The sequence below is a fragment of the Panthera leo genome, chromosome E1 (assembly GCF_018350215.1).
Source record: "Panthera leo isolate Ple1 chromosome E1, P.leo_Ple1_pat1.1, whole genome shotgun sequence".
Lineage (NCBI taxonomy): Eukaryota > Metazoa > Chordata > Mammalia > Carnivora > Felidae > Panthera > Panthera leo.
This window is the reverse complement of record NC_056692.1, coordinates 29187450-29207669: the sequence shown is the minus strand read 5'-3', so window position 1 is coordinate 29207669 and position 20220 is coordinate 29187450. Positions and strand designations below refer to the sequence as shown.

Here is a 20220-nt window from a genome sequence, read left to right as displayed (position 1 = left end):
ATTGTTTTGAGTTTTAAAGCCATTCCTTGATTGAGAATCATGGGTTCTGCATTTGATCTGGGGTAGAGAATGTTTTTCCATTTCGATTGGGGTTGGGGTAAGAGGAATATCCTGATCGATACACTAGATTCTAACTTCTTTTTTTCAGTCATTTTTTTTTACCCTCTCCCCATGATGGCCTTCCTTACTTTTGTAATTTGAGGTTGGTTGCTCATAGAGTCTTACCCTGTGTGGTTTTTAAAATCCAGGTGGTTTTAGCTCATGTATTTTTTTTTATCTTATTATTATTATTTCTTAAGAACGAATAGTTTTTGACACCTGCTTTCCCTCGAGGTCTAATACAGAATGAGCTATCTTTTTGGTCAATTCAGGTAACCATGCTTTTGCCAACACGAATGAATGGACTCAAGTCGAGCATCGTGTTGGATCTCTTTGGAGAGTTTTTGGATGTTGATGATTTAAAAGAATTTTGGGAATCTCCTTTCCCACCTGCCTTGTTTAGTTATCACCCGGGAGAAGATGTACTATCCAGTTACCTACTGCTGAAACTTACGTTTAATTTTTCAGGTTATAATTTTTTTTTCAACGATGATGTTCCCATCTCTTCTCCCGTGGCTGGGAGATGCAAATTAGATGAAAGTAACCATTCAATGTCCAGTGCCTGCGGAAGACCAGCGTTTGCTTAAATAAGAACATGTGGGATCTAATTTATTAGGAGCATCACACATTGAAATACGTGGTAGGGCATTTAGAAAGGCTAGCTTTGTTTGTTACATTGTGGGAGGGATGAGTAAAGTTTGGATCAAAGCTTAAGGAACTTTTGAGTGGCCTGAGACGGTTACTAAAAGCTGGGTTATAAGCCTGAGAAATGAGTGATTAATAATTAGGTGATTAATCATAATTTTTTTTCCCTGTCTCCCAATACTGGAACTGACTCTCACTTTTCCCTTTTTATTCCCCCAGATCGACCCCAAAGTTGCATTTCCTCGTCGGGCGCAACCCAAGGTAAGTGGGAGAATCAGTAGTAGGATTTTAGCGCTCAGAGATGGTCGCCAAGGATTTCAGATTTCAGAGTACTGGCAATGAAGCATTGAAACCTGGTGCCCTCAGTTCCTTCACGGTACCAGCCTGTGGCTGTGAGAGTCCAGGCCCGGGCAAGGAGCTCTCCGCCAGATAACCGTGTGCGTCTGCAATCTAGCCGTCCCGAGGTGGGTTCTGAGCATCCAACAGGGGGCAGGGCCAACCCTGATCCTTCGTGGGAGGACAGAGCTCCATCTGTTGCAATATTTATGCGAACCCTCTATTTATTTTTTGAGCATTGCCAAGATCATATCAGGAAAACTTGGACATTTGCTTGTGAGTCTTTTTTGGAGGGTTCTTCTTTTGAGGACTTGCAACGTGGAGTTTATGGAGAGGAGTAGAATTTGAGTAAACAGCTTGTCTTTTCTTGGAAACAACTTCGTAGACCCACGAAGCCCTAAATCTGACAGAGGAGGCAGTGGATGTTCTGGTTTCAGGTGGGAGGGATCACTCAGGGCCCACTGGAAACCAACAGTGCTACTCTTTCTGCGAGTGCCAGGGCCTGGGGGACAAGTCCTGAGGACGGAACCTTGGAGAAGTGGTACTACAGGATTTGCTTCAGGGATCGAGATAGGCCTTCACTTTTTCACAAGTGTGTGGTTTCCACGGGGCTCGTCAGCTCTGGCTTTGAGAACAGAGCTGAGCTGCATGGAACCCGAGGTGAAATGTACAGGCTTATGTGTTACAATTGCACGTTTTAATTATACTTTTTTCTTCCCTGTATAATTTCAGGAGAGACTTTTTCTGTATCTTGTGGCCTTGGCATTCTTCTAGGGAGAGGGTAACTGGCAAAACTTCTTGATTCTAGGTCACAAAGGGAAAGGGCTGTGGCTTTTGAAAATTCAGTTTATTTCTTCAAGCATAGTCTCCCAGAAGTGCAAGCTTTTCATTGTGTCAAGGGAGGGATGAAGAACTTTAATGAAGAAAAAGTTAGCATTTGTGGATGAGATTTTGAGAATTTCAGGTTTAGACCTTGCCATGTGATCCTTCCTTCCTTTTTCTTCCTTCCTTTTTTTTTCCATATAATTTTTCTTTTCCTTTCTTGTCTTTCGAAGGAAACGCAAATCTCTTAAGTAAATATGGCAAAATACTTTCTTAAGACGTTTTTTTCCTAATAAGTAAGCAAAGAATAGCAATTACTGAACCAAAGAGGTTAGATTTTTTTTCCGTACAGAGCACAAACTTTGGAACTGTTACCTGTTTAAAGGTTGCTTTTCAAACTGTATGCAATCCTTGACATTTCAGAGGCTTCCAGAACTAGCAGGATTTCTTGGGTTTGGAAGAATTACTGTTTCTTCCATAAGTGTGAATCTTCAAATTTCCAGGTTAGTCATTTGATCAGCCAGAACTAGGATCAGATTACCCTAGAGGGAAACTGGAAAAATCCCTGACTTGGTCAAACCGTGGGTTTGACCTGTTTTCTCTTCCCTGTTGTTTCCCCGCCCCTCACCCCCTGCCACTTTTTTTTTTTTTTTTTTAACCAAGAAGGCTATATTTCAATTTAACATACTCTGGCATTTGGCTTTTCAGCGAGGCATTCAACTTGAAAACGAGACAGACTATTTCTCGAACTTGTCAAGGTGTGCACCTTTCCCCGCCCCCAACCTGGAGTCTGGGATGTTTTAGGCGGATTGTCAGACTTTTGGATGTGAGCAAACATTATACCAGGTGGGGGAAGACATCTTTCCATGGCGTTCTAGGGATTGCATAACAATACCTTGCTTTTTATGACACAGTTTACAAAGGACTTTCCTGTCCGTCATCTCCATCTGAATCCCCAGGTCCCGAGACACAGAGCAAACCACCTTCCCCAGTCTGTTTGCTCCTCTGTATAATAGCAGTGATGGGAGTAGCTCCCTTAGCAGGTTTTGTGAGGAATAAAAGAGGACACACACAGGGTGTGTGGCACAGGGTGAGGACCTCCTAACTCATCTCCACCACTCCTGTTGTTTTTGTCGGTTTAATCGTCATTCTTACTGTTTTCAGACTCAACAGCTGGGGTTCGGATCCTGGCCATGCCGCTCATTAGCTGTGTGAATCCGGGCAAATCATTTGGTTTCTTGGAACCTCATGTACCCCGTCTCATCAAGTTTTTGCGTGGATTAAATAAGTTAATAAAGGTCAGGTGCTTCCAGAAAGGAAGACCTGGAATGTGGTGGTAATACTGTATGTGTTACCTGCTGTTTTGACTCTTAGCTCTGTTAGGCTGTCACCCCAGTCCCCACGAGAGGCCTCGTAATAATGCTGGTGTCATCTGAATTTATGTGCCAGGTACTGTTGTAGGGACAGTGTGTATGCGAACTCACTTCGTCTTCACCCATGTCCTGTGAGGGTGGGTATTAGTGTTATGTCCAATTTGTAGATGAGGAAACTGAGGCACACGTGGGTTGAGAAGCGGTGTATAGGCAACCTAGCCCCTCGCCCAGTGTGCGATCCTGTGTGCTGCGGGGCGTGGAGGGCATCTAGGAGTATCACCTGTCCCTTACGGCAGAGGAGGCAGCTCAGAGAGGTCATTGGGCTTCGAGGGGCACGACAGCCAGCGCGCCCTTTGAAGTTCCCTGGTTGGGTGATTCACCCAGCCCTTGTGATGTCATCCCATTGTGTGACTCTGTCTGGCAGTGTGTCTCCATCCGACCCCCGAGGGCATCCTTTCACACGGTTCTGGGGTTGCTCAACTCCAGGGGAGCGGCTGGGGATTTGGCAAAAGAGGCCTGTGCTGGTTGGGAGTTGGGGCAGGGTGGGGAGAAAGTGCCTTCCTTGTCAACGGTTATTTTCCGATAGAATTTGAGCCCAACCATGGGGATTTCAGACCGAAGTTAGTGTTGGAGAAGCCAAAACCCGGCTGGCAGGAGTATAGAACTTTAAGTCAAGCCTTATTTAGTTTTTGTTTATCCCCCTTCAATAAAACTTCTGTGTGTATGTGTTAGGGTCCCAGTGTGAGGTGAACTGTGCCCCCCCCCCCCCCCCCCGCCATCCCCCGTCGAGGGCTGGGCGAGGAGCTTGTAAATGATACGTCAGCCAGCGTTTCAGTTAACATGCATTTCTCTGCTTTCTGGCTGTCCCTTTTTGCTAGCACCCGCCAGAGAAATAGTCGTGGAGGTGTTAAAACAAGACTAGTGGAAAGAAACTGTAACTTAATACGAAAGAAAATCCGTGGCAGTGAAGAACAGATTTCACATTAGTACTGTCATAATATTCTTTAATGTATCATATAAATAAAAATCCGTTTTGACCAGAATTTTAATGAGCGACCCGAAGGAAGGGTTTTGAATCCTGCAGTTCATTATCCCCCCTTTGCGACGTAAATGCTCACATCTCAAGTGAAGTATAATGGGGCTTTATTAACTAGTCGAGGGGCGACTCTCTGGAGACTAGTGGCCGTTAATTAGTGAAGTACATTTTGATCAGAAGACGATAGGTCCGTTCTGTATCTTCCTATTTCTCTGGATGATTATTTCATTTTGTAAAAAATGGAAGAGGTTCCTCCTCTCTGTCTTTTAAAAAATTAAAATGGTCGTGCTGTTCTAAAAAGATGACTTAATTTAAAGCCGTTGGAGAAACGGGGCTGATTGGGATCAATCATGTCACATCATTTTGTCAGTCCCTTTGGGCAGAAGCGTTGGCTGCCTGGAAGACTTTTGCTCAAGCCTGTGGGTTCTTTTTCTCGTGCGGAAAAACCAGGAGGCTGCCGAACATCTTCTGGCCTGAGTGAGTCTGGGCGTAACTCCCCGTCTGCCCTGATTCTCCTTGTGTGGAATAAAGCATTCTCCACTCCCCCCCGAGTTGCCGTTTACCGTCTTAGGTTTTAGAGGCCAGAACCTTATCTGTTGATCAACGGAGATCTCATTTCTTCATCCTCTTTCCAGTTGCCTTCAGTCGCAGCTGGGTGACCGGTGGGCACATCACATGAGCCCCTCCAGGCCTCGGTTTCCTCCTCTTTAAAACAGGGGTGTAGTGCCCAGCGTGGAGTGATTTTCAGCGTGTACGCAGAGTTCTTTGCTGGGAGCCTGATGCAAAGTAGTGCCTGCAATCGTCCGCTGGTATCAGTGTTACGGAATTATTTACTATTGTTTTTAAGTAATCTCCACGCCCAACGTGGGCCTGGAATTCACGACCCCGAGATCAAGACCGAGCCAGCCAGGCGCCCCGCTATAGGATTATTTGTGCAGAAGAAGGAAAGTTAGAATAATGGAAAATGACCTAAGAAAAATCCTGATTGGAATGTAAGCCCCCTGCCGGCAGGGAGCTGTTGATGGGTGACATGGCATAACGTAAATGCTCGAGATGAATCCAGCCTGCCTTTTTCACAGCGGAGGCAGCTGACGTCCAGGGAAGTCAGGTCGGCTGCTCCAGGTCACACAGCTAAGTTGTGGCAAGGTTGAGCCAAGGCCGGGCTTTCCTGCTCCCGTCTCATCCGCTGATGAGGCTCCAGGGCCTGGAAGGTTCTCTCTGCTAAGCATCCGTCCGTCCAGATGGGTGCGGCACAGCGCGAACGTCTTAGCCACGCACCTCCTGTTCTGGGGCAGTGGTTTCTTGGCAGCTTCTCAAGGGCGGGCGAGGGGTGAGTTTTCGGCAGCTGGCCTTCCCCTGCTGCTGTGGGTCGGGTCGTTCTAGCGTCCTGCCATCTTGGACGATCTGCAGCTGTCACCTCGCTGGCCACCGTTAACCGGCCTGCCGGTGGGTTTCTGGCTCCCGGCGGGGACGTGGTGGTGCGTCTGCAGCCTTGTCCACGGCCGCAAGGACCCTGGGGGATTAGTGGCTTAGCTGCTTTCTCGTCGGGGAGCGTGGCTCCTTCCTGTGTTCAGTCAGCAGCAGGTGTCAGCTCAAGAGGAGGGGCACTTCGTCCTCCAAATGTCCTTTCCCGAGAATTTTGCCTTTCGTTTGCATGCTTTCGTTTCAGTGTTAAGGTCAGTCTGCCGGGAAGCTGGAGCTCATGTGTTCTGTGTCACGTTTTTGGCAGGCAGGTGAGAACCCTCTGCCCCCCAAGAACAGAAGAAGAGGGGGGCACTGTCTGAGGAACCAGCTGACCCTCGTGGGTGCCCCTTGAGATGACATATCCATCTTCTTGTCCTTTTGTGTTTTTAAACCTGAATGTTCTCTGGCCGAAAGTCCCAAGAACGCAAAAGGGAGATGCAGTTCACCTCCTCTGATCTCATGTTCGATCTGATGTGTTCATCGAACAAGGGCTTGCTTAAGTGTGTTTAATTGCTGACTCTGTGCACCCACTTTGGGGGGATTCAGGAAACCCTCAATGCCCACCGAACAAAGTCTGAACTTCTTAGCCTGGTGGTACATGCCCTTCAAGATCTGTACGGCGGGGGGATGGGGGGCGGTCTTCTTCCAGGTTCCTTCTCTTCTACCGGTCCCCCTTCTCTGAATAGCTACCCTTTGGCGTATCCCCACCCGAACCGCCCTTTCTTCTCCCTCCTGTGCGAAACAGACCTCTCTTTCAAAGCCCGATTTGGGTTACCTTTTCCACGGAGCTGTTTCTGCTCTCTCTTCCATGTGATATTTCTTTCTCTGGATTTCCATAGCGCCTTATCTTCTCTTTTGGTTAGGGCAAGCTACGGTAATAATCGCAGTAAAATAAGTGAGCAAAAAATAGGCAATAATAAGTTAGCAGAGACTCACGGATGCGTTCATTAGGCACTGTGCTGGGCACGTGTTCGTTTATTTATTCACCAGACGTTACCGAGCACCTGTTATGTGCCAGAGAATGTGTGCGTTTCAGGGGATAGTGTGGAGAACAAGACCAAAAAGTCCCTGCCCTCATGGGGCTTTCACTCTAGTGGGGCAGATTAGTAGAGAGCAGGTGGACAGAAACGTAACACGCAGGAGTGGGGGGTGGGGTGGGGACAGACTGTATCTTCAGTGCATTTAGCGGCCACTCTCAGTCTTCGGCAGTTACCAAGTTTTCTGCTCGGCACTGGGGACTACATTAGGCGCTTTGTTCTGAGTTTCACGGTTATTTAAGTGTGTGCCTTATTGCTTCCACTATTGGACAGTGAACTCAAAGGGCACAAGTAGCTTTTAGTAATCGCAAAAAAACAAACCTCAGCGTTGATTGTTGCTCCTTGGCATAGTGTCCGTCTCCGTCCAGGTGGAATGAATGCAGAACGCAAAGGTGACACGGCTCTCGTCTTCAAGGGTCTTAGGTCCTGGGTGGGAGGAGGGGTGCTACCCCGTGGTACAAGACAGGGTGTGGGAAGCACAGCAGAGAGGCGGGCATGGTCTCCAGAGGAAGGAAGAGCTAAGATCGCTTCTCGGAGGAGGCGGTCTTTGCCCTAGATCCTGAGGAGCAGGAAGGAGGGAAGAATGGCAGGCATGCAGTTCTTGGTACGGGGGGCTCGGAGAGGTCGGTGTGCCGCTGGAGCAAAGGGTGTGTGGTGCACACGCCCGGCGCTGGGGATTCAGGCCTGGAGACGAGCCGGGGCCGGGCTGGTTTGCCTCGCATGCCAGGCAGAGCAGACGAGAGTGCTTCCTTTGGCATGTGCTGGGGAGCCTGTTTTGCGCATGCAGGATCCCGGGGATGCTCTGTACGACGTTCTGAGCTTTTGGGGGTCAGTATAGAAGCCGGGGTCGCTAGTGGGACGGTGGCTGATGCGGTTTCATGGGGATCTTCCCACCCCGGACTTGTGCCTTCAGCGTCATTCGTACTGCGTTCTCTCTGGCTGCAGGCCCTTCTTCAGGAGCGATGTTCTTGGCAGTTGCCACGCCCACTCTTTGGGGTGTGTGGCAACTGGAAGGAGCGCCGTCATTCTCCTGTTTCCATCGTCTCCCTTCCTCTCCCCTTTATGTGCTGAACAGGGGGCCATGATCTAGACAAAATCCCAGGGGTTTTCTACTCTGGCCTCGTCCGAGCCGTGATCTTGACCTTACTGTGCATAGACAATGAGATGGCATCTCTCGGGATGGAAGTCGCAGATTGTCTGTATGTCACTGGGGTGTGGGCCCTGTGGCTCTGAGCAGCCTCACCTGTGACTTCCTAGGTCTGCTCGGGGTCACCTTTCACTCAGAGTGGCTGCCTGGTGTGAAGAACGTGAGATTTTGGAGTCGTGTGACCTGTGCCTCTTGTGATGTGAGAGCTGTGAGCAAGGGTGGTCTTGGGACCGAGCACCCCGTGGTACATTGTAGAAGCAGCCTTGGGGCAGGACTCCCACTGGGCCCCACATACATGACCGCGTTATCTCTATTCTCTCTCTCTTTCAAGGGTAGATAGCATCAAGCTCCCAACGATCTGGAAAGTTTCTCAAGGGTGTGTGTCTGCCTGCTGTACTTTTTTATTTTATCTGAGACCTTGAATAATAATAATAATAAAAAAAATCCCAACTCAAAATAAGGGCTGTTACTTACATTGTGAGTCAGTATGTTCAAGGCATTATATTAAGCCTCTGTGTAATTAATCTCCTTTAATTTAATCCTGACGACAGTCCTTTGCAGTAGTGGGTATTCTCTCCACTTGACAGACTGGTAAACTGAGACCCAGGCAGGGCGAGTGGCTTTCCTAGTGCCACAATACTAGTAAGGGTCGATCACTGTTGGCCTTTGGACCACCGTCTGTCTGGGTTCCAAGTCCTTGCTCTCTCTCTTTTTTTTTAATTAAAAAAAAATGTTTTTAATGTTTATTTTTGAGAGAGAAAGAGAGACAGAGCACGAGCAGGGAAAGGGCAGCGAGAGAGGGAGACACGGAATCCAAAGCAGGCTCCAGGCTCCGAGCTGTCAGCACAGAGCTCGACGCGGGGCTTGAACTCGCAAACCACGAGATCATGACGTGAGCCGAAGTCAGACGCTTAACCGACTGAGCCCCCCAGGCGCCCCCAGGTCCTTGATCTCTTAACCGCTAAGCCCTGCGGCATCCATCACGAGCGGGTAGATTTTAGGTTCTCGTGCTTTGCCTGACTGCTTGTAAAGTGCTCAGGCTGAGGAACAGATTTCGTGGCAGTCTGGCCGATGAAGTCAGGTTCATCGATGGCAGTCAGGTTCGTGTCTACTGCTTGTTTTCTACACACCTCGTCAGCACAGCTGAATGCCACTGACGAGCTAAGGAGTGTGGTGTGTGCTTCCATTTCTTCATCCGTAAAACGGGGGGGGGGGGGGGGGAGTCGACAGTACCTACATCCTAGGTTCGTTTAGGAGATTAAATGGGTTCATGCATACGAAGGGCCTAGGATGGTATCTGTACATGGGGCACCCAGCGTGAGCATCGGTCATCTGTTCCTGTTTCCCAAGATGGCCCTGGCTGGATCATAGGAGGACCTTATGCAGCAGCTTGTGGGTACCGTCGTCGTGTCTGGGGGTGACGGATAGCACAGCACATTGAGAGTCAGGGAACTGCGTGTCCAGTGGCTTGGTCTGCTCCTGGGGGTGCTCGCTCTCGAAGGGGAGATAGCAACCATCCTTCCTCTTGGGGTTGCCCGGTGGGCATTGGGAATGCGTTTCCTTTTCTGTGTCTGATGCCTGTGTTTTTGCTGCCTTTGAGAGCGAAGTCCTGGGGAGCAGCTGGGGGACAGCTCAGACACCGCTGTGTGAGAGGTCTCTCCGTGAGCCTTCTCTCTCCCAGGCCTGGTCTTTATCTGCCTGGGGGTAGTTCCACCAATGACTGATCTGAAAGCATCACATTCATTTATTTGTCACTGACTGTGACAGGCAAGTTAATGCTAATGGATTCTTTTTTTAGCCTGTTGTCTGGGATGAGTTTCTCCCAAATGTCCTGAAATCTAAGGCATTAGGGGAATGTGTAACTTTTATGGCAAGGGAGGATTTAAAAGATAAATAGGGTTTTGTGTGCAAGGGTCTTAAATTTAGGTTAGGGGCGAGAGCAGCCAAGGAGGGGATGTTGGGCCAGCCCAGACTCTTCTTTTTAAGAAATCCATTCGGAGCTCTAAATTGCTGTTTCTGTTTCAATTATGTGACAATTTCAAGGGTTTAGAAAAATCTAATAAAATGGTCTTGATGATGCATTCTGGGGAGAGAGTGCTTTAGAAGATCCAAGAGAATAAATTCCTTGGGGTCAAGAGATTCTCTCAGGCCTTCTTTCGTCTGGGTTTTTACATTTTTATTGTTTTGAAGGGCAGAAAACGGTGTTAGAATGTATTCAGGGCTTCATCCATATCCTCCACCGAAATGAATTATTCTCTTTGGGCAATTGCAGGTAGACGGGCCACAGCAATCACTAGCTCTTTTTTTCTTTTCTTTTTTCCCTCTTCTTCTTCTTTTTTTTTTTTTTTTTAAAGCTGGCATGTTGTAAATGACTTTCAGAGCGTGGTTTGTGTGTGTAGTGATTTTGAATAAAGCACCACAGAGAAAAACTTGGAGGAGTGGGACGAGTGAGCAGAGAGGCCTTCTGGAAGTTTTTCTTTTTCTCCTCTCCAGTCAAAGCTTTTGATAGTTTCCCGAGGAACAGAAGTTTACAATGGAAGCCGGCTTTGGGCTGCCTGCGGGAACGGAGTGTAGCAAAATGTGATGCTGAGTGACATTAATGAGGTGACCGCTCTGGTGGGAGGGAGGCAAGGAACCAGCAAAGCTGCAGTTCCCATGACTTGCTCTCGGCTGAGTGTGTCCCCTTCTGCATGCCTGCGTGGGCGCCTGTGTGTGTGTGTGTGTGTGTGTGTGTGCACGCACGCACCGTGTTTCCCAGGGCCTTCCGATGGAAGTTGTAACACCAGACCCCGCTCGGCCTGCTGCAGTATTCTCCCTCCTAGAGAGGCCACGTATGGCGGCTTCTCCATTTCCACCCACTGCAAAGTAAAGTTTGAAACCTGGAAGCATTTTGTTTTATCTTCCGGGTCCCTGCGGGAACCTGGGCGGGTGGCGCTGGAGGTGGTCGCCACAGCCCTGGGCGCTGCTGGAACACTGAAGCCAAGAGTGTGAAAGGTCAACATTCTCATCCCCGAAATGGGTCCTAGGGAACCAGGAGGAGAAAACCTGTTCGCTTGTATTTTTTTTCTTCTCCCCCCCCTTTTTTTTATGTTTATATATATTTGAGAGAGAGAGAAAGAGAGGGAGAGAGACAGAGACAGAGCATGAGTGGGGGAGGGGCAGAGAGAGGGAGACACGGAATCCGAAGCAGGCTCCGGGCTCGGAGATGTCAGCACAGATCCCAGCGCGGGGCTTGAACCCACAAACAGCGAGATCATGACCTGAGCCAAAGTTGGACGCTCAACCGACTGAGCCACCCAGGCGCCCCGTCTCCCTCCTTTTTTTTCAAGCCCTGGCCATCGTGATAACATTTCATATTGATGGTATAAATGGAACGTCACAACTGCTGCTTTTAAATATTTTAGTGCCTTGGAGTGTATTCTGTATTTCCACGTTGTTCTTGTGCAAGAATTTCCAGTTGCCCAGGAAGAGCAGGAACATCTCAGGTAGATTACCTGGCGAGGAGGTGAGATCCCAGGGTGTCGCAGCCTCATCCAGTGGGGCCTTGGGGTTCTTGGTGCCTTGTCTGCCCTTTCCAAGAGTGAAGCTGGCATCTTCCGTCTCGTGCCTCAGCCCGGCAGCGGAGGGAGCATTCGGAGTATCCTGCACAGTACTGGGCAGGTGTTTGAAAACTGCTGGGAGATCCTAAGCCAAAAAACCCGATGGGGCCCGGAGTGGGGAGGGGTGGGGGGAAACTGTGTATTTATTGATGCTCGCCTGGTTTCTTTCTTTTATCCCTTCAACTCCATTCCCTCTGGGATGTCTCTCAGGTGGGTCGCTTTTGTAGCTGAGGGCAAACAAACAAACAGAAAATGTTTAAACCCAGGCACATAACCCTTCATCAAAACCAGTGAGCTAGGTTCACTTTCCCTTGCACCCGGGGAGAGAGGATCGAATCAGGGGCGCTTGAGCCCAGGAAAAAAATTGGGCTGTGAATCTCCACAAGACTGCTCCGTGCGTATGTTTCCTCTTCTGTTTTCAAAACGGATAATTGGTTTTAGTAAGAACTTCTGACTTGATTAGGGGACCCTTAGGAAATTAAAGTGTGTTTGAATTTCACAAGTATAATTTTAATTATACAAATTTTGCGTTTTCCACGAGGGAGCTAGGTTCAGAACTTGTTTTCCTATACTAACAGGGGTAGTAAAGCTGATTATGGCAGAATGCCTCACTTAAATCGCTTTGAAAATAAAAATCCACGGGTCGGATCGTTGTTTTTCCCTGCAGTACACGACGTTCGGGTTAACGTCCACACATGTTCCTGTATCCTTGTTAAAAGTGATTTTTCACTGGATCCACGCAAGTGTAGAAGTGAGTGACATAGTGTGTGTGTGGGGGGGGTACCTCATTATGAATTTTTCTGCTGCACTTGCTGAAAGAATTCAATTAAAGTTCTTTCGAGCTCAAGTCCTGCCTGGGCAGCTTGTGTTTGGCACACTGCCACGTTAGCATGTCGTGATTGCCTTTATCACCCATCGCCCTGTTTGCTCAGAGCCTGTGCGTTTGCAGTGTTAGCTCTTCTCGCTGCCCCTCTTCAGCAGGACCCCAGTGGATGAGAGCAGAAGCCACCGCGGGAGTGGCCCCTGAGCTCCTCCCTGAGCTGCCCAGAGATGATGCAGAGAGGGTGAGCAGACCCCCTGGGCATCCAGGAGAAGGGCTGATTGTGTTAATGGGCAATGACCGTTTCTTGGGGCTATCCAGACAACGCCCCCAGGCAGCAGAGAAGTGCTTTGTAGGCTAGAACTCAAGCATCCTCAGACGTCTCCCCCGCCTGTGCAGGGGCTTTAAAAGGTGCCTGGAGACCGGCTCCTCGGGCTTTCTGGGCCCTTGTCTCAGATGTCGGCAGGAGAGCTTGAGTAGAACAGTTGTTCACGGAAGAGAAATCGTGGCAGCAGCTTGTGAATGAGGTGGTGCCATCCAGGTCTCCAGATGCAGACCTGGTCCCACCCCGTGCCCCACCCCACATTTACTCATCGACATTTTTATTCTTAACTGCTTTCTGTTGAAGTGCTGTAGCTTAGGGTGTAAGAGCCTGGACTCTGGGAGCAGGCTGAGTTTGAGTCCGTGCTCTGCCACTAACCAGCTGTGTGAGCTTGAGCAAGGTGTCTAAATGCTCCATGCCTTAGTTTTGTTGTCTGTGAAATGGACCCAATAATAGTCTCTCCTTCGTGGAATGCTCTAAGGATTCCATGAGTTGACGTATAAAGTGCCGGTGTCTGGCACATAGTAGGCGCTTTGGGTGTGTGAGTTACGGTATCGTGAGGAAGAACCTGGCAAAATGCGGACTGTGCTTGCTTGATAGTTGGGGAATTGTTGTTCAGCACTACAGTGCTCCTGCCTGACGTATTTGTTCCCTAAGCAGTTGAGAAATACAAAAGAGCGCGTATATACATGTGTGGACATGTGTGTGTGAATAGATATGATTGGGTGGGATCGCGGTGTAATTCGGATTCAAACACGGTCTTTGCTGTAACAAATGAGGCATGTAGGTTGGTAGGCACGTGGCCCTGGCGCTCAGGCCTCTGGTTGGAATTTGGTGCTGCCACTCACCCTGTGACCTTGGGAAGGTGTCTAAACTTTCCTGAGCTTCCATTCTGTACCTAAAAAATGGGGATAATAGAGTCGTGGGATGAAATGAGACACTGTAAATCGGGCACCTCGTGTATGGTTGATGCTTAGAATGTGTCAGTTCCTTCCTCTGTAAGGGCAGGGGCTTTTTTCTTTTTCTTTTCTTTTTCTCTTTCTTTTTCTCTTTCTTCTTTTTCCTTTTCCTTTTCCTTTTCTTTTTCTTCTTTTTCTCTTTCTTTTCCTTTCTTTTCCTTTCCTTTCCTTTCCTTTCCTTTCCTTTCCTTTCCTTTCCTTTCCTTTCCTGTGTGTGTGTGCGTGCGCATGTGTGTTTTGGGGGTATCTTGAAAAATGGGAAAGATATAAAGTATACTGCTCTTGCTGGAGATTGTGGAGTTACAGGATGAGTCCTTAGAAGGCTGAGTAGAGAAAAGCTAGACAGGAGAGGGGGTGCTCTTATCTTCAGTCTACAGGCAAACGGGCTGTTTTAGGGGCTTCATTTCACAAAAGCCAAATTTCCAATGATTTTATTTGGTCAGCAACCTTAGATGGTTTCCGCAAGCCTCTGAAGGTAAGTTTGTTTGTTCCTTTGACACTTGGTAACCAGAAGCACAGGGCTGGATGGTTGAAGAGGTTTGGGGGATGCTCAGATTTCCGGCTGTGACTGAGGACAGTGGGAGGGAGGGAGAACCTCGGGCTGGAGGAAGGTGTCTTTTCACAGAACCTTTTACTTGGGGACACAGCCCAGTAGGTTTTGCTCTACAAACATGTGGGTACCAGAGCCCCAGGAAATTCGTCCAGTGCCCAGCCATCGGCCTGGAGAAGCCTGACCCTCCGGTTGTGCCATCAGGGCTCAAGTCATCAGGGAAAGCCCCCAGATGACTTAGGAGCATCTATGTGTCCAGATCTCTGGGCCCATTTCCAGATTAGGTCCCTTCACCTCACGCCCATCAGGTGGAATTTTCCAGATGTTGTCAGGAACGAGGAGCAAGATGATGATTATGAGTTGATGCTGGGCAGGGGCTGGGGTGTGTGCGAGAGGATGGAAGGGGGTGGGTGGCCGGGAGGAGGGGAAGAGTGGTAGATTACATTGACTAATTATAGGGAAAAAGCCATATTTGCTGCTCCATTAAGTGATCGCTAGGCTATGAAGCAGTTTATTGTAATTAATGCAGAAACAGCAAATAAGTGTTAAGTTTGGAGCAGAGGGTCTCCAGGCGCCCCTGCCCCCTTCGCTCCTTTGCGCCCACTGCCCCCCTTCATTATCCTTGGAGGGGAATAGTCTCGGGGACACCCTCATCCGAAGGACTGAGATGGCGACTTTGACCAGTTTTCTGCTGCCTTGTTTTGTGAAACAAGGAGGATGTCTTGCCTGACTCCTTTGGAATCGTCTGTAGGGGTTTTTGTGTTTTCTGAGGATGGAGAAGGAGGGACAGACCCATGCCGTCATTGCTATTCTTGCCACTCTCGTTTTAATTTCAGCTCACGAAAGTGGCGGGTTACACATCCAAGTCCGTCGAGTTACGGGCCGTGTGGAGTTGTGATTGCTTTCCTTGATGATTTCTTGTTCAAATCAGCGGTGCTCTTAATTTTCCAGATGAAGTAAAAAGAAAATTGGAGACTCCCCTCCCGCCCCGTGTCTCTTCATCCAGGGTTTTCTGAGCACGACTCTGATTTGGAGGGTTAATATTAATTAGGAGCCAGTTTAGACCTCGCTTGTTTGATGAGCGGGCCGCGACCGTTGTGCCGGTGGTAGTTTTTTCTCGCTCTTTCTCGCAGGCGCGTGCCTGCTGCCTGTGGAAGTTCCTGGGTGTCAGAGCCAAAGGGGTCAACACAGAGGAAGTGGAGATGAGGGGCTGCTCCCAGGGAAATGTGGCAGACCCTCCCTGGTCTTCGGAGAGGAGCATGACGGGCCTGTGGGGGAGTCCGGGGCCCGGGGAGGTTCTGCCTCTGGGCCTTGCCCTGCTGGCCGCCGCTGCGCTCTGCCTCAGTTTCCTTCCCTGCGGGTGCGTTTCTTTGGCTTCCAGAAAGAGACAGGACTCATTTCCTGAGTTCCTAAATCGGATGATGCTTGGATTTCTCTGAGGCAGTCCCCCTTCCGTGCCGGGTCTCGGGGAGGCGCTTCGGTTTGTGCTGAGGCTCCAGGTCTTTGTGTCGAAGCTTCTCCGGTGCTGACTGGGTCTTTGCAGGGCGGGTGGTGGTGCAGAGGACAAGGACGCAGAGAGCCAGTGAGCTCCGCTGTACGGTTAGGGGACAAGAGACCTAGAGAGGAAGGGACCTGCTCTCTTTAGGTTGGATCACGTTAGGGATCTGTCTTCTCTGGACTGTGGGTTTGGGTTTGTTCTCTTTTTTGACGGGGTGGTCGGGTCAGGAGGATGGCTGACTGTTGGGTGTGAATGTTCCAGGTGTAGTGGGAGAGACCCGGCTTCTGGTTCTTCCCTTGGTGCCAGATAGCTGAATGTGACCTCGGCCCCGTTGCCTTGCAGCTCTGTGCCTCAGTTTCCCCATCTGCGGACTGAGGGAGAATGAGGGGATGGGTGGTGGGAATCAGCGGCGCTTAGGGTTTAAGAGAATGAGCTCAAGATCAGGCAACGTTAGGGATTTGTTTCTAGCCTAATCGTTTCTTAGTTGTATGACCTCGGGAAGTTCACTTCATTTGGCTAGCCCTCAATTTCCTGACCTGTAAAGTGGGGTAGTAGGATGTGAGTATCCACCGGCCAGGGTCGTCGTAAGGACCGCACGCCACAGTGTTCACGCAGTGCTTATCACAGCGCCCGAAGGGTGCTTAGTTGGCACTTTGTATGTGGGGGCTGCTTTTACTGTTAACAGCTACGTGGTGGTCTGGCCGAAGATTCCGAGATGTGAAGGTGTGGGGCAGACGGGGCCACACCAAGAGCACGGTTGAGCTGCGAAGACGGACTTTCTGATCTGGATGGAGGTTCCCACACACAGGGAGGTTTGCGGTCAAGGAGGCAAAGCCTCCCTGAAATGCCTGGTCCGGAGCTGTAGGTGACGGGGTGCCTGTGGCGGGGACCCAGCACTGCACATGGAGAGGGTCTCAGCGATGCATCAGGTGTGCTCCCCGACTGCCGCGTGAGCCCAGCGGAGCGGAGGGAAGTGTGGGGGAGGCCTGGCTGCAGTCCCCAGCTAGAGTCCCCTGGCACCAGACAGCGCCGTGGGCTCGGGCATCGGGGCCGCCCTCGCTCGACATCTTAGCCACCCCGCTGCAGGGGAAGGGGAGGGGGGAGAAGCGGAGGGGAACCGATCACCAGGTGACGTGGAGACCCACATTCGTTTCTGGAAACCCACGTCTGTTACTGTCTGAAATATGGAAGCCTTGCGTGACTGAGGCAGGACTGATCAAAGGCCATTTGCGATTTCAGAATGTTCTCAAGTGTGTTTGGCAGACAGAGTCCTGTGTTTTGATCGCTTCCTCTCCCACTGTACTCCCCCACTTTGGTGAGGTGGCTCTGAGTCGGCACTGGCACCTGCTTCTCACGCCTGTGTGTGCATCAGGAATGCTGAAGCGGGGGCAGGTCTGTGCCCTTTGCGGCCGCTGCCGATGTGGAGCTGTGGACACCAGCTCGGGGTGGACAGCCGGGTCCCCTCAGCTGCTTGTCAGTCTCCTTTTCGGGGGCGGGCCTGGGTAGGGGCTATAGATGGGAAAATCCCAGGAGGTGTTGTTAGACTGTTATTGTTACTCCCTTGAAGGGAGGGTGGAAAGAGGGACTGTGGCAGAGAGCGTTTTGCGTGACAGGAGAAAAGATATAGTTGCAAATGAGCGCAAAGCAGGCCGTGTACTGGACAGATAGAGTTGCTTGGGGTGCCCCCAGGCCCTGATGAACCCGAGCCTCAGACGCTGACCCTGCCCTCCAGCCGCTCCCAGGGAGGCGGTATATCAATAGGACGATGTACTAGTGTGGGGACGGCGGCCGTGTGTCTGAACGGCACACGGTGGGGACACAGAGGAGGGAACAGGCAGGGCAGGCCTCACGGAGCCGCTCCCCTGTGCGTTGAATCTTGACGGTGGGAAGAGCCTCCAGTCAAGGGACCTGTAGGAGCGTTAGGAAGCTTGGCTTTTGGGGGGGCGGGGGTTGCTGCCACAGACTGTTCCGTATAGGCCAGAGCGTACTGTGCGGGGGAGGGCAGGCTGAGAGATCGGTTTACTCACCACGCAGCAAATGTCTGGAGCCCTATCCTGAGCCAGGCCCAGAGCTGGGGAGTGGGGTCCAGCTGTGAGGACGATGGCCCCGTCCCTACATTTGCATCTGGCAGGGACATGTTTGTTAACCTATGGCAGGGTCCGTTATTGGAGTATAATTACAACGAATGCTACAGAAACGCGTAGGCCGTTTCAGGGGGCGTACCGGAGAAACCGGATCTCCTGTAGGGTTTCGGGAAGGCTTCCTGGAAAAGTACATAGAAGCCGAGCTAGAAGGGTGAATGTAAGCATGACCTCAGGAGGGAGGATCAGGGTGCATTTTGTGTGCTGGAGGGCAGAGGACAGGAGGAGAGAGCCGAGCAGTTAGGCTGGGCCGTGTGTGTGGGGTTGGGTCTTACCCCAAGGGGGTCGGAGGGGAGGCCTACTTAGGGTTTAGGAGGGGTGGGAAATGATCAGTTTTGATCTGGGGAAGGATCTCTCTGGAAGTCTGTGTGGAGAAGGGCTTGTGAGAGCCCCAGGTTGATGTGGGGGGACCCGTGTCTGACTTGCGTGAGGGAGGATGGTGAATTACGAGGGAAGATGGTGGTCTGGCTGAGTTCTGGGAGTGGAGGTGGAGGCCCATGGACCGATCGACTGATCGAGGTGTGTTTGTGAATTAGGGCAGGAGCTGGGAGGTTTGGTAGCTGAGTGGGAGGTGCCGGTCTCTGTGGACAGAGACACCCCCCGCCATCCCTCCCCCTTTGCTGGGATTGGGAACGTTGGTGTCCATGGCAGACGGGCAGGGCACATGTGCCTGGCTCGGGGTGATTATAACCCCTTGGTGGGAATTCTGCACGCTCTTGGTGATGTACATGTATCGGTAGACCTTTTGAGTGTATGCTTGTGTGTTTGCTCATTTATAAGTGACATACTTGTGCCAGTGTGTTAAAATCGTATGCTCCTCGTAAGTTATAAACTAATAATTAAAAAAAGGATGAGAAGAAAAGCTAAAGGCAAATGAAAGTTCTAGTCTTTTTCCCCCAAATTTTACTTTGGGGACTGTAGCCTTAGGCCATGGGGGAACCATTGGACGAGTTACGGTGGGGGTGGCCTGGGTAGGTGGGTGTTGGGGAAAGAGTATTCTGCAATTCAGGGGCTCTTGGATGAGTTCTGTGCACGCCGGAGGTCCACGGGGAGGTCCCCCCACCGTCCCATCACCGCATGTGGCCCGCTGAATCGGGCACGAGATTGCACAGTAACAGCCCCCAGAGGTGGCCTTGGCAATGTCACGGGAGGTGAGCGCCTGGGGCTTGTGTTTGCTAGTCTGGGTGTGCTCAACCCGTGGAATACCCAGGGAGGCACATTCCCTTCCGGTCCCGGTGTTGGTTCAGTCCAGAGGGCCAAGGCCGCACTTGGCCACGAAGAGCAGATCTTATACAGAGAGCTTGGCATAAGTGAGGAATATAGATTCTGGCCCCGGCACTTTTTCTGCCTACAGTGCGACCGCAGCCAATTCTGAGTCCTTCTGGGCCTCTCTCTTCCTTTCGTCTGCTGGGTCGATTATGATACTTCCTATCGAACTCCGAAGGCTGAAAATGATTTAAGGTGAATTGTTTCTATCTTTGCAATTCAAACGTACCTCTGAGTCTCCTCTCCCAGTCGCTTCCAGCAAATTGGTATTGCTCCTCCGAGGGTATGGCTGGGTTCTCGGAGGCTAATTCCGTTCCAGCCCGCTCCATTCCTTCGAGCAGAACCCAAGCGAGGATCTCACCTTCCAGAGAGTGCTTTAAAAAAACCCTTGTTTCTCCACCGACTGAATTTCAGTCTTTCCCTGAGTGCAGCCGTGCTCAGCAGAGGCCTGCGAGCTGTTTCTACATGTGAGAGGTGAGCAAATCAAAGGTGAGCCCGTTCTGCCTCAGTGAGGCCTTTTGTGTAAAAAGGACCTTCCGGAGTAAAGCAGTCAGGATGACTGACAACCGCCAGAGCTCCCCAGCAACAGACCTGCTCCGTGGGAGAACTCAGAGAGAAGCCCGGGCCAAGGGCAGACAAAAGGATGCCCAGAACCCGAGGTGGAAAAGCCTGATGGAGATAAAACAACCCGAAAGTCTGCCTTTCAGTTCGCAGGTTTCATGGAGCCAGGTTGAAGCTGCCGACCGAGGGCGTCAACATTTACTATTTGTCCCCGCTTTGACTTCTCTGGCTTTATTTCCTTTGAGATCAAAGCACGGAGACTGGAGTTGCCAGTCCTGGGCTGCGTTTCAGTCGACGTTGGTGTCCCTTGCTTTGTGACCTTGGGGTTGGGTGTCTTTGCTTGGGGTGACTTTGTTGCAAACCCAGAGTAGGAGGTATGTTGCAGTCTGGTAGTCAGAGGGAGCTCTGAGGAACACCCAGAAAGGCCTTGGAGAGGACGGGGAAGCACCCTGGAGGGCCAGTCCTGAGTTTCCCAAGGATTCCCGGATATCAGGAGTCTGGAAGGTTCTGTGTGGTAGCCATGTTGCTCCTCTGAGGGGCCGTCC

General features: G+C 50.6%; 1 protein-coding gene and 1 long non-coding RNA gene across 6 annotated transcripts in view; one reads left to right on the top strand and one right to left on the bottom strand.

Annotated features, from left to right (window-relative positions):
• Window positions 1–20220, top strand: part of MSI2 (musashi RNA binding protein 2) — a 389492-nt gene that overhangs the window by 4474 nt on the left and 364798 nt on the right. For all 5 annotated transcript variants that reach the window (XM_042914722.1, XM_042914720.1, XM_042914721.1 and 2 more), the window contains exon 5: window positions 964–1005. In XM_042914722.1, coding sequence (XP_042770656.1) covers window positions 964–1005 — 42 coding nt within the window. The remainder of the gene's footprint in view (window positions 1–963; window positions 1006–20220) is intronic.
• On the bottom strand, window positions 672–2700 carry LOC122206009. The gene is made up of 3 exons (XR_006196340.1): window positions 2591–2700; window positions 2278–2455; window positions 672–2191 (listed from the first exon to the last, which is right to left on the bottom strand). It is a non-coding gene; the product is annotated as an uncharacterized LOC122206009 (long non-coding RNA).